Raw genomic sequence first — 21,630 nt, forward strand, 5'->3', positions numbered from 1 at the left:
CGCGCTGATAGCCATGGCTCGTGCCCGTCTCTGGAGCTCGTTTAGGCGGTGCTCTGAATGCCCTCTCCTCGCGCATCCCGAAACAATGGTCTCTTGCCTCTGTGGCAGGTCCAGACTTTTTCCCAGACTCCCTCCCGGCTAGCTGTGGTGCACTGGCCCCCTTCAGGCTGTGTTCACGCAGCCAACCCCAGTCCTCTCTCTGGGGTCTGACCTCCGAAGCCCAAGCCTCAGCTCCCAGCCCCCGCCCTTCCTGGCGGGTGAGCAGACAAGCCTCTTGGGCTGGTGAGTGCTGGTCAGCAGTGATCCTCTGTGCGGGAATCTCTCCGCTTTGCCCTCTGCACCCCTGTTGCTGCACTCTCCTCCATGGCTCCAGAGCTTCCCCCCTGCCACCCCCCGCCCCCTGTGTCCACCCGCGAAGGCCTTCCTAGTGTGTGGGAACTTTTCCTGCTTCACAGCTCCCTCCCAGAGGTGCAGGTCCCATCCCTATTCTTTTGTCTCTGTTTTTTGTTTTTTCTTTTGCCCTACCCAGGTACGTGGGGAGTTTCTTGCCTTTTGGGAAGTCTGAGGTCTTCTGCCACTGTTCAGTAGGTGTTCTGTAGGAGTTGTTCCACATTTAGATGTATTTCTGATGTATTTGTGGGGAGGAAGGTGATCTCCACGTCTTACTCCTCCTCCATCTTGAAGGTCTCTTCTCAGTAAAAACCTTGTAAATCAAGCTTTTCCTCTGTGATAAAAATACTTGGTTTTTGGCTCCCTGAATCCATTAATGCATTTTGAGTATCACCTGGTCACATACTGCTGGGCACCAGGTTGCCTCCCCTATGGGGCAGACTGAGACTTCTACATAAAGGAACTCTCAGAGCTCTTGATGTTTCTCTTCTGGTGACACGGAATAACAGGGCTGCTTTTTCCCATTTTCTTTTTAAAAGTCCGTTGTGTATATTCTTTAAGACAGTTGTCAGTTTTGGCCATGTTTACACATATATTGGAATAAAGTATTTATAGTATTCTATTATTTTTCAAAAGTTTTATGTGTACTTATGTCATTGTTTTCATTCCAAATGTTGTGTCTGTCTTCTCCTTTTTGATAAATTTTTGTCTATTTTATAACTTAAGAAACAACGTTTTGGACTTCTTGTATGTGTGGCTTTTTAGTTGGAGTGTATATAGTTTGACATAGATTTGTTTAAAGAGCTTACTCAATGAGTAATATTTATTTAGATGTGAGTTTTAGGAGTAAACATAGATTTCTTGAGATGTCATTTTTGCTCTTAGTTCTGGGATCTCCTGTATGAACATTTTTAGGAAAAGAAAAAGATGATCACGGACCACACAGATTGGTCCACTTTCTTTGTGGATGATTTGCTAAATGCCTAATATTTAACCACCTATCTTTTAAATATTAAGTGCTTTCAGCTGAGGAAAAAATACTCAAACTGACTGTTTTCTTGACTTTGGGTTTGTGATGTCTTTTTAAAGAAATGTAATCAGTTTCCTTTCTTAAGTATTTTACCTTTTCTTCTCTTACAATTTTATGCCTTTGTATTTAACATCTTAGCTTTTATAAACTTAGGACTATATCATTATTTAATATTGTTTAGAGATTCATTTGAATCTTTAAAATACTCATGAATAAGAACATGGTCTTCTCTTAGCCTGTAAGAAGGGAACCTCATTTAGAAAATATTCAGGGTTCAGGCAGAAGATATGTATATTCCTGTTTTGACTCTTGTCCCTCCTGCTACCCACCATTCCTCACTGGTGACCATGGCATATACCCAAGGAAGGGGAGGCTTCACTTAAAAGGCTGAGGAGTAACAGGGAGCATTTCCAAGCCCAGCAACGTGCAAAAACACTCAAAAGCTCTAGCCATATGCCAGAGAGCCACACTGAGAGATAAATTAGGGGTGGCTGATAACATAATGAAGGTTTCTAAACATTACATTTCAATTATAACTTAAAAATCAAACATTCACAGGTCTTTTTAGGAATATGATGTTGCATAAATTACACTGCATCTCCGTTCTTATGCCATCTTGCTTATAAAATTTTATATTAATATAGTTTATAAAATGACTAACCAATGAAATAATTGCCTACCAAATTTATATAGCCTCTGTTTTTAATTTCTACTTCTACCCTTCCTCTCCAAATTTTAGTTTACTGCTTTCTTTTAACACAGACTTAAAGGAAATAGAAATGTTTCCAATTGCAGAAACACCTAGGAAGGACTTAAGGCCAGATCCTCATGAATTTTAATTGCCAGAACTAGATAGATTATATTCATTGCAGCTTTCAGAATTGTCTTTTTTTTTCTTTTTCTTTAATTTGAGCATGTAGGTAACAGTGCTTATTTTCCTGGCAGCTTTTGCTTTAATATTCCCTATTCTGTATTAGTCTCACCAGCCTGCCCCAGGCCTTGGTTAAATGTACTGTTTGGATGGTTTAGCTTCTAAAATGTAGTCATTTTCTTTCCTAATTTAGCTAAGTAGTTTTTGGTTCCTTTCCCCAAATTCCATGATTCTGTGGTTAATTTAAAAGTATATTATGGTATGTTCTTGGATTGGAAGAATCAATATTGTGAAAATGACTGTACTACCCAAAGCAATCTACAGATTCAATGCTATCCCTATCAAATTACCAATGGCATTTTTTACGGAACTAGAACAAGAAATCTTAAAATTTGTATGGAGACACAAAAGACTCCGAATAGCCAAAGTGGTCTTGAGGCAAAAAAACAGAGCTGGAGGAATCAGACTCCCTGACTTCAGACTATACTATAAAGCTACAGTAATCAAGACAATATGGTACTGGCACAAAAACAGAAACATAGATCAATGGAACAAGATAGAAAGCCCAGAGATAAGCCCACACACCTATGGTCAACTAATCTACGACAAAGGAGGCAAGGACATACAATGGAGAAAAGACAGTCTCTTCAATAAGTGGTGCTGGGAAAACTGGACAGCTAAATGTAAAAGAATGAAATTAGAACACTCCCTAACACCATACACAAAAATAAACTCAAAATGGATTAGAGACCTAAATGTAAGACCAGACACTATAAAACTCTTAGAGGAAAACATAGGAAGAACACTCTTTGACATAAATCACAGCAAGATCTTTTTTGATCCACTTCCTAGAGAAATGGAAATAAAAACAAAAATAAACAAATGGGACCTAATGAAACTTCAAAGCTTTTGCACAGCAAAGGAAACCATCAACAAGACGAAAAGACAGCCCTCAGAATGGGAGAAAATATTTGCAAACGAATCAACGAACAAAGGATTAATCTCCAAAATATATAAACAGCTCATGGAGCTCAATATGAAAAAAACAAACAACCCAATCCAAAAATGGGCAGAAGACCTAAATAGACATTTCTCCAAAGAAGACATACAGATGGCCAAGAAGCACATGAAAAGCTGCTCAACATCACTAATTATTAGAGAAATGCAAATCAAAACTACAATGAGGTATCACCTCACACCAGTTAGAATGGGCATCATCAGAAAATCTACAAACAACAAATGCTGGAGAGGGTGTGGAGAAAAGGGAACCCTCTTGCACTGTTGGTGGGAATGTAAATTGATACAGCCACTATGGAGAACAGTATGGAGGTTCCTTAAAGAACTAAACATAGAATTACCGTGTGATCCAGCAATCCCACTACGGGGCATATACCCAGAGAAAACCATAATTCAAAAAGACACATGCACCCCAGTGTTCATTGCAGCACTATTTACAATAGCCAGGTCACGGAAGCAACCTAAATGCCCATCGACAGATGAATGGATAAGGAAGATGTGGTACATATATACAATGGCATATTACTCAGCCATAAAAAAGAGCAAAATTGGGTTATTTGTTGAGACGTGGATGGATCTAGAGACTGTCATACAGAGTGAAGTAAGTCAGAAAGAGAAAAACAAATATCGTATATTAACGCACATATGTGGAACCTAGAAAAATGGTACAGATGAACTGGTTTGCAGGGCAGAAATTGAGACACAGATGTAGAGAACAAACGTATGGACACCAAGGGGGGGCAGCGGTGGGGGGTGGGGATGGTGGTGTGATGAATTGGGCGATTGGGATTGACATGTATACACTGATGTGTATAAAATGGATGACTAATAAGAACCTGCTGTATAAAATACATATATATGTATTATTCAAGTCATCCAGTGAAAATAAATAAATAAATAACTTTTTTTAAAGGAAGTATATTATGGTGTTTGATCAGATGAAGTCATGTGAAGTGACAACTGAAGTTACTTTTGTGATTTTCTTGGGATTTTGAAAGCCAGTAAGCTCATGTGCTGAGCTGCTTGCTACCAGGAGCTTTTTGGCGGATGAAAGTGGATTCTGTTTAAAATTTAGTTTACCTAATTGTACCATTTATAATTTTTAAAAGTCATGTAATATGATATAGAGAATGCAGTTAAACAGTTTTAGGGGTGAATCTATTTAAGTGACTCAACAGGTAGCATTTTTATTAAGTACATTAGGCTTCAAGCCTCACTTCTTATAGTAAACTATTTGGAACCGTTCCTGAGATTATTCACTAATGGCTGACAGTTGAAATATCATTGATTCTTCCTGCTGCTAGAGACTTCTGTAGTCATTTTAATCATAGACTGTTAGAACTGTGTTAGGTAGTTATCTGCACCCATGGACCTTGGAGTCTAGTGGTGATTTATCAGATGACTATAGTAATCTTTGAACTGATAGGGACTGGTTCCAATAGTTCAAGCAGAAAGGTGGGGTGAGATAAGACATTACTGAGGCTGTAGTAAACAAAAGAGCATTTTTGAGTAGGTCTCAATGATTGGATCAAAGATTGTATGTATAGGGTGAAGATTTTGGTGTATGAAGGTGAGAAATGAGGTTGCAAACCACTGTAGATTTATGAAGAGCCTTCACTGCTGTGCTTTGCTTATATTGGAGAAGCATCAGAGGCTTTATGTAGGGCAATGTAAAAAAATAACTTAGGAAGCAGTGAGGTAAAGGAAATCAGGGAGACTTGATGTGATGTTAGCACAAGCAAGAAATGCAAGCAGTGGGTAAGAGCTTGAACTAGGGCAGTGACTGCAAATGCTAAAGAGAGATGGACTCGGGATACTTCAGAGGTAAATGATCTGGGGCTTGACATTTGAATGGAATGAAAGAATGTTGTAGATGTTCAATAAAAGTTTGTGGATATTTTGGTGTGTTTTAATATATAATTGAAACTAAATCAGAATATCTTGTATTTACCCTTGAAATACCCTATTCTTTTTCCATAGAAATAGGCATTTTAAGAAATAAAAACATGAAAAATAAATTATAATGCAAAGTAGTCTACCTAACTTAACAACATTATTTGCTTCATGTTTTATAACAATATTCTAGACTTGTTTATATCTTACTTAGTTTATATTCCATAAATGATTAAGATTTTAAAAAAATGACAGTAACTATATTTAATAAAAATTTTAACCAAGTTTCCCAATGAAAAGAAAATTTTTGAGGGGTAAAAAGAAAAAAAAATACTGATGCATTTCTAGAATTTCAAAATACATTAAAAAGAGGACTATTACAAGCTTCCTTAATTTTTCCATAATGAATATTTTTTACAGTAGGAACAGAAGTTTTTACCTGCTGAATTTATACTCATTTCTAGTCTGTTCAAACTCAGGGTGAATAAAACGTATCTTAACACCTATAGATATATTAAATGGTTGGGATCAGAAAAGGTTTTGATGTGTGAAAATTTAGTTGTGGGCTTCCCTGGTGGCGCAGTGGTTGAGAGTCTGCCTGCCAATGCAGGGTACACGGGTTCGAGCCCTGGTCTGGGAAGATCCCACATGCCGCGGAGCAACTGGGCCCGTGAGCCACAGCTACTGAGCCTGCGCGTCCGGAGCCTGTGCTCCGCAGCAAGAGAGGCCGCGATAGTGAGAGGCCCGCGCACTGCGATGAAGAGTGGCCCCCGCTTGCCGCAACTAGAGAGAGCCCTCGCACAGAAACGAAGACCCAACACAGCCATAAATAAATAAATTAAAAAAAAAAAATGATCAAGTCCTTTTAAAAAAAAAAAAATTTAGTTGTATCTCAAGATACTTTAATGAAGTATAAATAGAAAAACTGAGAATGTTTGGCATATATGTCCAGTCTCAGGGTGGCATTTACCTTGCTATAAATGGAGAGATGGTTGATGTCTCTAGAAAAAAATGTCATTTAAACTGATGAAGTAGACAGATGAATGGATGGTAGGGGGAGTTGCTCTATGTAAAATTTTTTTAAAAAACTGAAGATCTGCATTAATGTGGATTGCTTTGGTATATGCTAAAGCTTATTAAAAGACCCAATGGTTTAGATGACAAGAAGGCTATTCTGGAGATGGCTAAACTCAGCTTGATTTTAGTTAGAATTTTTAAGATGCCTTTCAATAGGTATTAATTATGGAGGCAGCTCTCATTATCTTTGCTAACATGAGGTAATCAGTGGAAACATAATTCAAAATAGGGGATATTGTAATAGTTTTGACATTGAGATATATTTACCTCTTGCAATTTGAATATGGATGATGATCTTCAGAGGGGAATTTCATTTAAACAAAATAAGAAGATTCCTCTGTGAGGAGTAAAGAGAAAAGGTATGTTGTTTGCTTGAGAAATTTGATCAAGAATTTCCTTCCCATAGTTTCTCATTTTTTAATCATAGTAAGAAATTATTAGGGGAAAATAAGCAGAAGAGAATTTTCAAGGGATTAGTGAATTTTGGATATCAAAACTGGGGGACTCAGTTTCCATACTGAAAATTATTTTTCATGTTTCTCTTTCCAATGTCCAGTCATCTCTCAAACAAAATAGAAGTATCTTTTAACCAGTTAATTGATAACTTTGCTTTTTTCTTTGATTCCTAGAGAAATGGGAGGTATATTACAACTATTTTTTTTACGTTTAGATAATAATTATGATACTTAGAAGTGCCAGATTTATTAGACTTTTAAGTGTAAGCTTATACTTAGAATTGTTTTGACACAAATGTTGAATCAGTTCGTATTTAGTTGTATTTTTGTCATGATTTTGAGTTACTACATCACTGTATTCTTTTTCTTTAATTTGCTAGATACATACAAATCCATGCTTTTATCAGTCTTCTGAGAAGAGCCAGCTCTTACCATTGAAGACAAATCTATGGCACTGGTTGAATCCTGGAGATAGTTTTTCTTTATTAGTTGACAAATACATTTTCCGTGTTTTGTCTACACATTCTGAAATGGAAATGGAATGCACTTTAAGGTAAGATTGCCTGATAAAATGCAATTAAGTAATGGTATCTGTAATCTAATTCCTCAGTCATCCACAAAAGCTTCAGTAGAAACCACTCTAGAATTAAACTATATTGGCGATAGGTCTTACATGGTGAGTGTGTGTGTGTGTGTGTGTGTGTTTTTCTAGAAAACATTTGATTTTGGAAACTTATGCCTCAATAGTGATTGCTTCCATATGTTGTATCTTTTACCATTGCATTTAGAATATATTTTGCATCTAACAATAACCAGGATAGTTAATTTGAAACTGACTACATTTTCTTAATCTTTTTTTTTAGTTTTTAAAATTTTCTTAAGGTATTAACCTCTGTTTTAGATTATACTTGTATAACTCTTATTTCTTATAAGAATAACAGAAAATATAGAATAGGGAAACGGATGAAATGAGGTTACAATAAATAGCTGATATAAAATTGAAATTAATGCACTAGTTTTGTTGAGGCAGTCATTAGCAGGATTATTTGCCTTTGTTTTAGCTTTTAAATTATAGAATACTTAAACTGGACATATAGAAGTAGATGGACAGATTATATAGAGTGTGTTCTTTGATTGCACTGGTATTAAATTTAAAAATCAATAAAAATACAATATCTAGGAAAACCTTCAAGTGTTTTGAAATTAAACAACACACACCTAGGTAACCTCTGGATCCAAGAGAAATCACAAGGGCAATTAGAAAACATTTTGACCAGAATAATACTGAAAACATAACAAAAACATTTGTGAAATATATCTAAAGTAGTCCTTTGAGGGAAATTTATATTAATTGCCTATATTAGAAGAGAAGAAAGAGGTAAAACTGATGCCCTTTGCTTCTATTTTAAGAAGATAGACAAACAGGAGTAAATTAATCCCAAAATAGACAGAAAAAAGGAAACAATAAGAAGAATAGGACTAGAAATCAACGAAATAGAACATAGACAAATAACAAAGAAGATCAACAAAGCCTAAAGTTAGTTTTCTGAAAAGACTAATAAAATTGATAAAATTGACAAAGCTTACCAAGAAAATAAAGCTGGAAAACACAAATTATCAATATCAGGAATGGAAGAGGCAATATCACTACTGATCCTGCAGACCTTAAAAGAATAATAAAGAAATAATTATTTAAAACTTTATGCCAGTAAAACTGATAGCCTAAATGAATGGATGCATTCCTTGAAAAACGCAATTTACCAAAACTGATACAGGAAGAAATAGAAAATCTGATGAATCATATGTCCATTAAAGAAATTGAGTTCCCAATTTAAGAATTTCCTGCAAGGAACTTCACTAGTGATTTCTCTTAAACTTACAAGGTACAAATAATACCAATATTATACTTTTTTCTCCAAAATAGAAGAGAGTACACTTCCCCACTCATTTTATGAGGCTTCCATAATCCTGATACCAAAATCAGACAAGAATATTACAAGAAAAGTAAATACAAACCCACATTCCTCATAACAAAATATTTAGAAGTCAAAGCAAGCAATGTGTGAAATAGATTTTAATACACTATGACCAAGTGAAATTTGTCTGAGAAATGCAAGGTGAATTTATCATATATATTAAAAAAAACAATCAGTGAAATTCACTTAACAGATTAAAGAACTGTCATTCCAGTAGATGCCTAAAAACAATTGCGACAAAAATTTAATACCTGTTAAAAAAACCTTAGAGAAAACTAGGAAAAGAAGGAAATTTCCTTCCTATAAAAAAATACTTAATAGTGGGGTGTTGAAAAGTTCGCTCCCTACAGTTGGGAACAAAACAAAGATATCCATCTGCACAACTTCTATTCCATGTTTACTGGAGGTCCTAGCCAGTCCAGTAAAGCAAGAAAAAGAAATAAAGTGCATCATACTGGAAAGAAAGAAGCAAAACTGTCTTTATTTGCAGATAACATGATTGTCTATTTAGAAAACCCTGAGGAAGCAAGGCACAAAACAATACCTACTGTATAGTTACATTTATATTATATTCTATTATAAGAAAACTAATTTATACTGACAGGGGGCCAAAATCCATCAATGTTTATTTCTGGTGGATTGACTAGGAAGGGGGGCCACAAGGGAACTTTTTGGGGGTGATGGATATATTCTCTGTCTTTTTTTTTTTTTTTTTTTTTTTTTTAAATTTATTTATTTAATTATTTTTGGCTGTGTTGGGTCTTCGTTTCTGTGCGAGGGCTTTCTCTAGTTGCGGCAAGCGGGGGCCACTTTTCATCGTGGTGCGCGGGCCTCTCACCATCGTGGCCTCTCCTGTTGCGGAGCACAGGCTCAAGACGCGCAGGCTCAGTAGTTGTGGCTCATGGGCCCAGTTGCTCCGCGTCATGTGGGATCTTCCCAGACCAGGGCTCGAACCCGTGTCCCCTGCATTGGCAGGCAGATTCTCAACCACTGCGCCACCAGGGAAGCCCTATTCTCTGTCTTTTTAAAAATTATAGTTGATTTATAATATTATATTAGTTTCAGGTGTACAGCATAGTGATTCAGTATTTTTATAGATTATACTCCATTTAAAGTTATTACTGAGAGATGGCTGTAATTCCCTGTGCTGTACAGTATATCCAAAGTTATTACTGAGAGATGGCTGTAATTCCCTGTGCTGTACAGTATATCCTTTCGCTTATCCATTTTATTCACCGTAGTTTTTATCTCTTAATCCCGTAACACTATCTTGCCCATCCTCCCTTCCCTCTCCCTACTGGTATCCACTAGTTTGTTTTCTATATCTGTGAGTCTCTTTCTGTTTTGCTATATACATTCATTTGTTGTAATTTTTAGATTCCACATATAAGTGATAATGTACAGTATTTGTCTTTCCCTGTCTGACTTATTTCACTAATGTAAAACTCTCTAGGTCCCTGCATATTGTTGCAAATGGCAGAATTTTATTCTTTTTTATGCATGAGTAATGTTCCATTGTGTGTGTGTGTGTGTGTGTGTGTGTGTGTGTGTGTGTGTGTGTATATGTATGTATCTTTGTATAACAACAGGCCATTCATCTGTTGATGGACACTTGGGCTGCTTCCATATCTTTGCTGTTGTAAATAGCGCTGCTATGAACATCAGGGTGCATGTATCTTTTCTAATTAGTGTTTTTTTCTCGGATACGTAGCCAGGAGTGGAATTGCTGGATCATATGGTAGTTCTATTTTTAGTTTTTTGAGGAACCTCTGTAGTGTTTTGCATAGTGGCTGCACCAATTTATATTCTTAAACAGTGCACAAGGGTTCCCTTTTCTCTACATCCTCACCAACACTCGTTATTTGTACGCTTTTTGATGATAGCCATTCTGACAGGTGTGAAGTGATATCTCATGGTGTTTTGATTTGCATTTCTCTAATAATTAGTGATGTTAAGCAACTTTTCATGTTCCTGGTAGTAATCTGTATGTTTTCTTTGGAAAAATGCCTATTTAGGTCTTCTGCCCTCGTTTTGATCGGGTTGTTTGGCACATGGCTACACGGAGTTGCAAGGAAATCTGGGCAATGTAATCTCCAGCTGGGTGGATAGCCATTGTTAAAGGTGCTTATAGATCAGTGCCATTACAACTTTGCTGTCTGTTATGCAAATAATGTCCACTTAGCCTCTGATGGTTAAATGCTAACCACCTGGCCTCTACAATTCTAGAATGCTGTCCTCTCCATTGATGCTAAAGAGCCTTGTTCTTCGCAGCCTCTCCTACCATCAACATTGACCTATAGAGGCAGTTACCATTGAGCTCTTCAACACTGCCTCACTAGTGTGTACCTTATAGCTTAGTGTTCTGGGCCCTTCTGGGGAACATGGTCAGGTGGGGGATTCTCTAGTCTCATGTAATAAGTCCATTTTAGCATGCCCACCTCTTAGAGCCTATTGACCCCCTTTTCAATATCATGCCAGGGCATTCTCTATTTCTACCATATTTACTGTAAACATATTCTTTTTCCAAGCATGAACAAGCCATTTCTACTGTATATTAGGACTGGCTTTAGGTGTCCTTGCCAGTACCTTAAATCCTAGGTTGCAGGGCAGTGTTTTTTATCCAGTTTTATTCTGCATCCCCTGTTCTAGCATCTTCAAGATCTGTTCTTGGGCATGCTCTTCTGGTTTCTGTCAGTACATATTAGCCAGGTCCTGTAGCTCTTTAGTAAATATTTGCTTTCCTGTTGAAGTAGGGACAGTACTTTTCTAGTCAGGTAATGATGAGTTGACCTTGGTTATTGGAATAGAAGCCACGAGGGGTGGGAGGGCAGGTCTTGAGGAAGGCAAGTATCATCATGACAGGTATACCATTAGGAGGCAGCTACCTGGTCTCCAGACAAAGAAAGGCTACTATCCTCTAGCAAGGGGGAGTGAACCATGTCTTACTTAGACTGTGGAAGTATTGAAATATATTTTAGACATTTTTTGATACCATTGGGATTCTCATATATTTTAGAACTAGCTCCATTTTGCAGTGTATACCTCATAAAAACACCGTTGTACTGTGTATAAGATTTACATGTATGAACTTTTTAATCTTCACAACCATCTTTATAAGGAATAGGTACTGTTAAAATCCCTATATTACAGATTAGGAAACTGAGACACAGAAGGTTTGAGACTTGCCCAAGGTCTCATAGCTAATATGTGGCAGAGAATTCAAACACAAGCTGACTAGGACTATAGCTCTTACTGACTTCCCTGACTGTACAAGAAAGCTTACTATAGCAGTCATTCTAATAGTGAAGACACTTGGAGAGTGGCTAAATAAATTTGGTGTAGTTTTAAAATGGAGTGAAAGTGAATGAACTAGAGAGAGCTCCAGGTTAAAATGTGGATAAATCTCCATAATGTAATGTTGAGGAAAAAAACAAACAAAAAGGTTACAAATATATAAAGCATACACTGTTTGTATACAGATATATATTACATATTATACATGTGTATTATGGATTATTTGGATTATTTCATGAATAATATATATATTATGTGTATATATATATACACAAGTAATGGATATATACATACAGTAGTAAAAGTATAAGGACATGCATGTGAATAATAAAATCAGAATAATTTTCCTTCAAAGAAGGGATGAGAGGGAGAGGAACAAGATTGAGGCTGGACACAGAGGAAGCTTTGATTGTATTTATAATTAATCTGGAGCAAATATGACAAAATGTTTCTATTTGGGTGGTGGATACAGAAGTATTTATATTAATAGATAGGTAGATAGAATACATATATTATATTCTCTCTATATTTCTACATGTTGAAATATTTTTAAATTTGAATAAGAACAGAAAAGAAAACCTATGTGCTTTGTGTCAGTTGTAAGGACCCCTGATATCATTGTAAATTTTTTCTTCCAACCAGTTATGAATTTAAGAAAGAGATTTGAACAACAAAACAACAGTACAAAAGCTTGTCATTTCTTTAGGTTCTCACTTCACTCATGTCAACATGCTTTTCATGTATTATTTAGATTCTGTATAATAAATCAATCCCATTCATAATGAACTCAATGACAGCATATGGGTCTATACATATCAGCTCTAGTGTGTTCATTTTTCACTCTTTTCTGTATATGTTTCTATGAAATTATTCTGTGAGAAGTACTAAAATCCATACTTTTTTGAGAAGTCAAAATAAGAGAAAGCCAAAAAAAAGTCTTAGATTTTAGCTAATTAAATTTTGACATATTTCATATAGAAGGACCAACATTAATTTTCCATTCCTATTGCTTCCCCAGTAGTGGGTGCTTAGCAGGCATTGGTTTCTTGAATACATGAATGAAATATTATATAACATTTTCTTTATCTGAATTTCATTGCTGATAAGGAAGTATAACATTCTCTCTCTAGAGGGATTATTTTCTTTAAAACACTGTTGAGGAAAGGAAAGTAAATCTTTTGTACCAAATTACTTTTTTCTTTCAAATTGTTAAAGTTCTTAATACTTAGATTCCATATAAATAGGTAATTTTAATCACTTTAATTTTGGACAGGACAAAACAATAAAATGTTGATGAAAATGCCATTGAATATGAAAGCGTGCATGTTGACAATTCATTTATAATTATTTTAAAACTTACTTTTAGATCCAGCTCATACATATTAGTAGTACATTTTGTATTAAAGACAAAATATATAACTTATATTTAAATATAACTTGGAATATATTTTTAGGAGTTAAGAATAACTTAATTGCCAAAACAATCTTTAAAAAGAAGAAAAGAGTTGGAAGATTCACACTTCGTAATTTCAAAACCTGCTACAAAGCTACAGTAATCAAGACAGTGTAGTACTGGTGTGAAGAAAGACATACAAGTCAGTGGAATACAGTTGAGGGTCCAGAAATAAACCCTTACACTATGGCAAATTAATTTTCGAGAAGAGTGCCAAAACATTTAAATGGAGAAAAGAGTAGTCTTCTCAATAAGTGGTGCTGGGACAAATGCAAAAGAATGAAGTTAGACTCCTACCTCACAACATAGAAAAAATAAACTTAAAATGGACCAGAGACCTAATATAAGAGCTAAAGCTATGAAATGCTTAGAAAAAAACACAAGTATAAATTTTTGTGACCTTGGATTAGGCAATGATTTCTTAGATATAACACCAAAAGCACAAGCAAACAAAATAGATAAATTGGACTTCATCACAGTTAAAAACTTCTGTGCTTCTAAGGATACCATCAAGAAAGTGAAAAGACAACCCACAGAACGAGAGAAAACATTTGCAAGTCATATATCTGATAGGGGACTTCTGTCTAGAATATGTAAAGAACTTTTACAACACAGTAATAAAAAGACAACCCAATTTCAAAATGCATACTAAATTTGAGTAGACATTTCTTCAGGGAAAATACCTGATTGGCCAATAAGCACATGAAAAGATGCTCAACATGAAATGCAAATCAGAGCCATAATGAGATACCATTTCACATTCAGTAGGATAGCTATGGTAAAAAAGACATAATAACAAGTGTTGGTGAGGTTGTGGAGAGATTGGAACTCTTATGCTTTGGTAGTGGGTTGTAAAGTGTTACTGCCTCTTTGGAACACATTCTGGCAGTTCCTCAAAATGTTAAACGTAAAATTACATGTGACACAGCAATTCCACTCCTAGGAATGTACCCAAAAGAATTGAAAACATCTGTATACAAACAACTTGTATGATTCCATCTATATGAAGTGTCAGAAAAGGTAAATCCCTAGAGACAGAAAGTAGATTAGCAGTTGCCAGAGCTGGAGAAGAGAATGGGAAGTGACTGCTGATGTATATGGGATTTCTTTTTGAGGTGATGAATATGTTCCGGAGTTAGATATTGGTGATCGTTGTACAACTTTGGAATATACTAAAAACTACTGAATTTTATACTTTAACAGCATGAATTTCATGATTATGTGAATTATGTCTTGATAGCTATTACCAAAGAAAAGGGTAACTCATTTACCTTTGTTATGTTGTATTTAGATTAAATTCCAAGTTTTTATTTTTATTTTTTAACAAATTCTGGTTACACTGTATTATAAATCTGTGATAGTTGATTGCTTGAGGAAGTATTTGAAGATAATATAAGAATATGTCCATATCACAGTGACAGTATTTATATTTAAATAAAAGTATAGTAGAATAATTTGCACTTTGACCTATCTGAAACTAAATGTTGGAATTTTGTTCTGGGATAGGATTTTTTTTGTTGTTATATTTATTCTTGGTAAATATTAATAAAAATTCCCTATGGCTATAGGATGTGTGTGTATTAGTCTTGAATGTATGCCAGAATAGAAAAACTAGAAATGGAATGGATGATGTTACTTAATTTCTAACACTGTAAGTTGTGAAAAGCCATTGCATTTCTCTGGAGTGTTTCTTAATATTTTTCAAATTAAATATTAAGAAAATTTGAGGGAAAAAAAATCAGAATTTGGAAGCACACCTGTGTGTTGTGAGTAAAATGGATTTGAATATTGTGATGGGAGTGCAATTTCATGCAATCATACATTTTCAACTCTGAGTCCCCAGTGCCTGGCACAGTGTCTGACACACCCTAGGTATTTTAAAAATATTTATTGAATGAACAAAAACAGTGGTGTTGCAGGGAAATTTAGTCTATGTAAGTTGTTCTCTTTTGACTGATTCCTGCCATGAATTCGAGTCTGCCTTTGAAGGAGGTTATTCCTATAAGATACACTAAAACAAATAAAACAAGCCATTAATTATTCTTTTCTCAGCTAGACAAATTTTTTAACGTTAGCGTTTACTGAGGAACATTTTACCAATAGTAAAATTCACCCCTTTAAATGTATAATTCAATGCACTTTGACAAATTTGTGTAGTCATGTAAGTACCACCACAGTGAGATATAGAACATTTTCATTTCCCCAGAAAATTCCCTCCTGCCTCTTTGTGGTCATTCCCCTCCCCTACCCACTGTTTCTGGCGACTTCTGATCCGATTTCTGTCCTTGTAGCTTTACCTCTTCAGAATGACATATGCATGGATTCATACGAAATGTACTTTTTGTGTCTGGCTTCTTTCACTTAGAAAACTGCCTTTGAGATTCATCCAAGTTGTTGTACATATCATACTTTTTTCCTTTTTATTTCTGAGTGGTATTTCCATCTATATTTTCAAATTTTCAAAAAGATAAGTCTGTTGGATCATCTCGATGCATACATAAAGAATAATGATCCAGAACTTTAGATGATCTTAACCACACTTTGCAGCAAGTAGGAGGTAATTGGTTCTGCTAGTATGTTCCACATGTGACCATGGAAGCTCCTGTGTCGGACTACAAGTTTGGGGAGATTTCACAAGTGGCTGCACTGGCCAGGACCCCAGTAGCAGCTGTGTGTGAACTTGACCTCAGGATTTTATTTCTTTTTTCTTCAAGAGCCAACTAGCTTAGCTGATGTTCTTACAGTTTGCATTTTCTTTTTGGATACTTGGAGGCGATCTTAACTTCTATGGACAATCTGAACAAATACTATATAGTAAGTAAATAACTCTTAAGCCTTCATAGAGATGGCCACTGCCCACCTTATAAATAGCTGTGGTTTCTAGGCCCATGTTTTGGAAAGATTACTGTATTTTATGGTGATAGAGTGAGCAGAAGATGAAGAACATATTCTAGTCTATATATTTTATTCTAGCATACTATAATCTGCTTTTTTGTCTTCCTAAGTCTGAGAAAAGTAGCATAACCCATTAGTTAGATGTACTAGGGAGAATCACATAATGGAATGATAGGCAATAGAAATGTTTTAAATTTAAGTGATTAATAAATGAATTTCAATTGTATTTCATAGAAACAGTCAAATACTTGATGAAGATGGTATATTGAATGAAACACCAAAATCTTCCTCGATTGATTTGCCTGATGAGACACCTGGTGCCCCACAGCTGGAAAGAAGCACAGAAATAGGAAAGACCCAGACCGCTGCAAATAGTGTGGTAAGAAATTTAAGATCTCATCCATTTATAACATGTTCCTTAAGGAAAGAAAAGACAACTGGTATTAGACATATCATGACAAAATTTCTAGCATTGATCTGCTTTTGCTGTTTTTAAGTTAAGCTCTAGAGACTATCACACTAGACCAACACTTCAACTAATAGCGATATTGAATTTCTTTCTTTGAGAACTTTGACCAACTCAGTCCACAGTTGCAGATGGATTTTTTTAATGGTAGTTTTCTGCAAAGTAAATAATTTTTATGGTTTTATTAAGGATGCAGGATTATTTTTAGCAATTAATATATAGGTGCCTTTTTAGTCTTTCCTAGATGAAAGTAGAGACTTGAGTAAGCAACAGCCAAACCCTTCCCAGAGGAAAAGAATCCTTCCAGCGTGGATGTTAACAGAAAATCTAAGTGATCAGAACCTTTCAGTACCAGTCATCAGTGGAGGTAGGTTTTGTTTCAAGAAAATATTTAACAGAATTTGAAAGTTTTTCTGAACAAATGAAGACAGAAATAGCAGTTATGTAAGTGTATAACTTAGCCTAACATTTCTTTAGATGTGTTCATGAAGTCTAATTTTAAACATAAACTATTTTATGCCATTTATCAAACACCATTCTGCTAATTATTATGATTATGATTATTTTTTAGTGGCTTAAAACAGTACCCATTTATTAGCTCGCAGGGTTTTTTAAAATTTATTTATTTGTTTATTTATGGCTGCATTGGGTCTTCGTTGCAGTGTGCGGGCTTCTCATTGTGGTGGCTTCTCTTGTTGCAGAGTATGGGCTCTAGGCATGTGGGCTTCAGTAGTTGTGGCTCTTGGGCTCTAGAGCGCAGGCTCAGTAGTTGTGGCGCACGGGCTTAGTTGCTCGGTGACACGTGGGATCTTCCCGGACCAAGGCTCGAACCCGTGTCCCCTGCATTGGCAGGTGGATTCTTAACCACTGCACCACCAGGGAAGCCCTAGCTCACAGTTTTAAAGATGAGGAGTCCGGGCAGATTCAACTGAGTTGTTTGTTGAGATTTTCACAAGAGAAATCCAGGTGTCTGTCAGGCTGGGTTCTGACCTGGGTGTCATGGGAGAATCCCCTTAGAAGATTATTCCAGTTGTGGAGAATTTGCTTCCTTGCAGTTGGAGGACTAAAGGACTTGTTTTCCTGCTGACTGTTGGCTGGAGCTCACTCTGCTCCTAGAGGGCATTTTTCTGTTCTTGCACTTCATTTTCAAGGCCAGCATAGCACAACAGACCTTTCTCCAGCTTTGCGTCTCTCTAATTTCCCCTCGGTGGCCAGCTGAGAAAACTCTCTGCTCTAAAGGATTTGTTGATTAGATCAAGCCCATGTACATAATCTCCCATTTAATTAACCCAAGGTAAACTGATTTGTAACCTTAAAAATAGGTGCAACATTTATTTTGCCATATAACCTAACATAATCCTGGGCATGATATCTCATTTGTTTCACAGTCCTGGGGATTAGGGCAGGAAATCTCGGGGAGGGTTCATTTCAGAATCCTGCCGACCACAGTAATGTCTGTACTTGTCCACTCTCTTAATACATCATCATTTAAGAATTATCTTATTATTGAACATTTATTCACTGTCCCAAATTGCAGTGTCATTAATAAGTGCAATTAAAAACTGTGAGTATCTTAGAAGTATACTCTTATTATTACTATGGTATAAATTGTAGAAAGGAAATTAGTTGATCAAAAAGTGTAAATATTAAAGGATCATGATATATGTTGCTAAAGCACTCCCTTTATACTACAGTGGAAAAAAAAACTTTCGAAAAATTGTTTCCTGGTCAACTCTAGGTTTCACCCATTACAATATGTGCCATTTATATATGTAAAAAAATAGAAAAATACTATTCATTTTACTACTGAAAGCTATACAGACGACTTATTAAAGTAGCTTTTCAAACAGACCTGTTGGGGTCATGTCTAAGGTAAAAGACAAGCACAGTAAGAGTGTTTAAAATTAATTTAATTAAACAAAAAACTACCGGCACACAATGATATGTGCTGAAGGAGTCAAAGAAGATGAGACCAGTGTCCTAGCATAGTTCACTGTCATAGCAGATACCACAATGCTTTATGTCATCTGCTGGGTATTCCCATTGATTCAAGATTATTAAAATGTTTGCTACATTGTATTATTCAGTCTGCATTTTATTTGCAACTTTTCAGTCATCTCAGGTTTAGTTTCTATTGGCTGCTTGTTTTCCTTTATATGGGTCACATTTTCTTGTTTATGCTATTGGATGTTATGAATGATAGAGACTTTGATTTTGTATCCCTCTGAATAAATATTTTTATTCTAATAGGCAATTAACTGGGCCTAATAGGAAATTTACTTCCTGTTTTCTTAATGGGCATTTAATTCAGGCCCTAAACTCTGTTTCCTCCGTGTGGACAGCAGCTGCAGTCTCTGCGCATGTAGTTTAGCAACCAGCCAGGGATTTGGGTCAGTTTTACATGTAGATTTTGGTTCTTGGCTCTCTATGCCTTTCTTCCTTCTGGAATTTTGTCTTTAACTTTCTACCTACTCTGTTAGCCTCAAACTCAGCCCTCTGACCACTTAAGCCAGTAAGGCTGCAGCTTTCTGTCACCTGCGAATTGGGGGATGCCCTCAGGAAAAAAGCCACAAATTGATAAACCTCACAGACTGTAGTTAAGTTTTCAAGGTCACACTCCTCATTTCTGCCTTTTTGGTTACTCTCTAGTGCCTTCAAATAGTTTTTTTTTTAAAAAATACTTTGTCTAAAATTTGTAATGGTTTTGTTTGGGATGATCAGTTCAGTCAATCTGCCTTTTTACCTTGAACATTGTCTTTTATAAATTAACAGCACAATTGACAGCACAATATATGTTAGTTGAATGTTCTGACTCTTACTATTTCTCGTGTTCAGCATAGTGGTCATAAAAGTCCTCTAAAGTTTTTGATCAAATATGTTGTGTACAGAATATTCCTTATTTAATGCTAATTTAGATTGTAGTAGGATCAGAGTGATCTTGTGGCAAAAATAGCTTATATATCATGTGGTGAGGGAGATGTGATTTAATCTAGAGAATTTTCATATTTAAATCTAAGATTTCCTGCTAAGTGTTTTATTCCAGGACAGTGGTTTTCAATCCCCCACCCCCCATCATTACATGTATAATATATTTTTATCAGTAACATTTCTTATTAAGTGTGGTTCTTCTCAGTTTGCAGGAAGGGAATGGGGATGGTAGTGGAGAGGGGGCAGCACTTTCCCTCAGTAGAACCTTTTCTCTAATATAGAAAGAATATTATTTGACCAAAAATTGGACCGGTGTGAACTGCCTCCTTGCAAACAAGTTCTTTTCTTTCAGAGTTATTTTGTACTGTATCTGCTTCTGTACTACCATTATTACATGACTTATAATCGTCTAAAATATATTTGCTTCAAATTATAAATTTGAAGCAAATATCCATTAATTTTCACTTGATAAATGCACCATATAAAATAAGAAGCACTTTTTTGGGCACCTCACCTTGAAAATACAAATGAGAGTAATTTGACATTGATTTGGACAGGAATATTATATAGTACATAATATACTTAAAATGCTAAAGCTTCAAAATAAGATAAAAAAGTCTTTGCATTCAGGCATGTCTTATAAATTCAGACTTTGGGAGAATACTTACAAAAACAAAGTTAGGTTACTTAACTCCTTTAAAGACAGAAAGATTTAGAAGTAAAGGACAGTTTAGTACTTGAATCTAGCTAATTAAAGGTTGGAATAATTTGACTTTTTCTGCTGTGTAGTTTTTATTATTGTTATTGTTCTGTTTGTTTAAGTAATATATCATCCAGGTCAATAGACCAATGCTAATGATTTTGAAAAATCAATTTCCAAGATGCATTTTAGGCTCATTTAGATGTAGGATACTTTCTTACGTCTTTTGCAGCTTTAGTACTCTGTTGTGTTCATTGATCTTTATTTAGACTATCTGAAACCATCTTGATATTTTGGAACCATCTGTGACATTAATTACAGGCCAAATAATAATGTTAATTGATGTTAACTTACTTATCTAAGATCATAATAAATGCCAGAGCTATAATTGAGAACTAGTTCTGTCTGACTCTAAAGCCCATGCTCTGAGCCATATCACTATACCTGGATGGCCACCTAAATTTACCCTCTGTATGCTTTGGGGGTTTGGTTTTGTTTTGTTTTTGCTTTTTATTTTATTAATATGCCCTTGCATTCTCTCCTAGATCTTTTCTCAGTTTAACTGTTAGTTTAATTCTTATATGTATGTGGATGTTTGCTGTGATCAGGCTATCCTTTCTGTTTTTCAGCCAGTATACTTCTAATTTATTTACTTTTCTGGGTCCCCAGGTACTAGCCCTTAGATGTTATCATGCGTTTCTCAGGCCTGGGCTAAAATTTTTCCATGTCCCTTAGTGATTGGTAAGTGAATATAAATATTTGGGCAAAGGGTATCAGAACCTCCCCTCTCTTTGCTTCCATTTGCTTCCTCAACCTTCTAGACCCCAGGACAAGTTAGAACTCCTAGGGTATGACACTCTTGCTAGATTGAAAAGGGAGCTTTTATATTTTCACTGGTTATCATGCTACCCTTTAGTATTCTTCTTTCCCCATCTTCTAACCCTCCAACATGGAGTTATGAAAAGTGGCACATGCTGATAAAGGTTGAAGTAGTAAGTAGTCCCCAAACCATTTAGTTTACACTTAATTTTGTACTCTGAATATTTTCTGTATGACAACTCAATACAGATTATAAATATTTAAGTGACATTGTTTAATTTGATTATGGTTCAGTTTACTTAAAGCTCTAGTTATTCTTTACATTTATTTTAAGCATCCTTGTTAAATGATCTAATTAATTCTAAT

At 35.6% G+C, this 21,630-nt stretch overlaps 1 protein-coding gene across 2 annotated transcripts in view; it reads left to right on the forward strand.

The window, feature by feature from the left end:
* The window catches only part of APLF (aprataxin and PNKP like factor), a 92,812-nt gene that overhangs the window by 25,749 nt on the left and 45,433 nt on the right, over positions 1–21,630 (forward strand). For both annotated transcript variants that reach the window (XM_068564899.1, XM_068564898.1), the window contains exons 3-5: positions 7,114–7,286; positions 16,586–16,730; positions 17,052–17,184. In XM_068564899.1, the coding sequence (XP_068421000.1) occupies positions 7,114–7,286; positions 16,586–16,730; positions 17,052–17,184 (451 nt within the window). The remainder of the gene's footprint in view (positions 1–7,113; positions 7,287–16,585; positions 16,731–17,051; positions 17,185–21,630) is intronic.

The sequence above is a fragment of the Eschrichtius robustus genome, chromosome 15 (assembly GCF_028021215.1).
Source record: "Eschrichtius robustus isolate mEscRob2 chromosome 15, mEscRob2.pri, whole genome shotgun sequence".
Classification (NCBI taxonomy): domain Eukaryota; kingdom Metazoa; phylum Chordata; class Mammalia; order Artiodactyla; family Eschrichtiidae; genus Eschrichtius; species Eschrichtius robustus.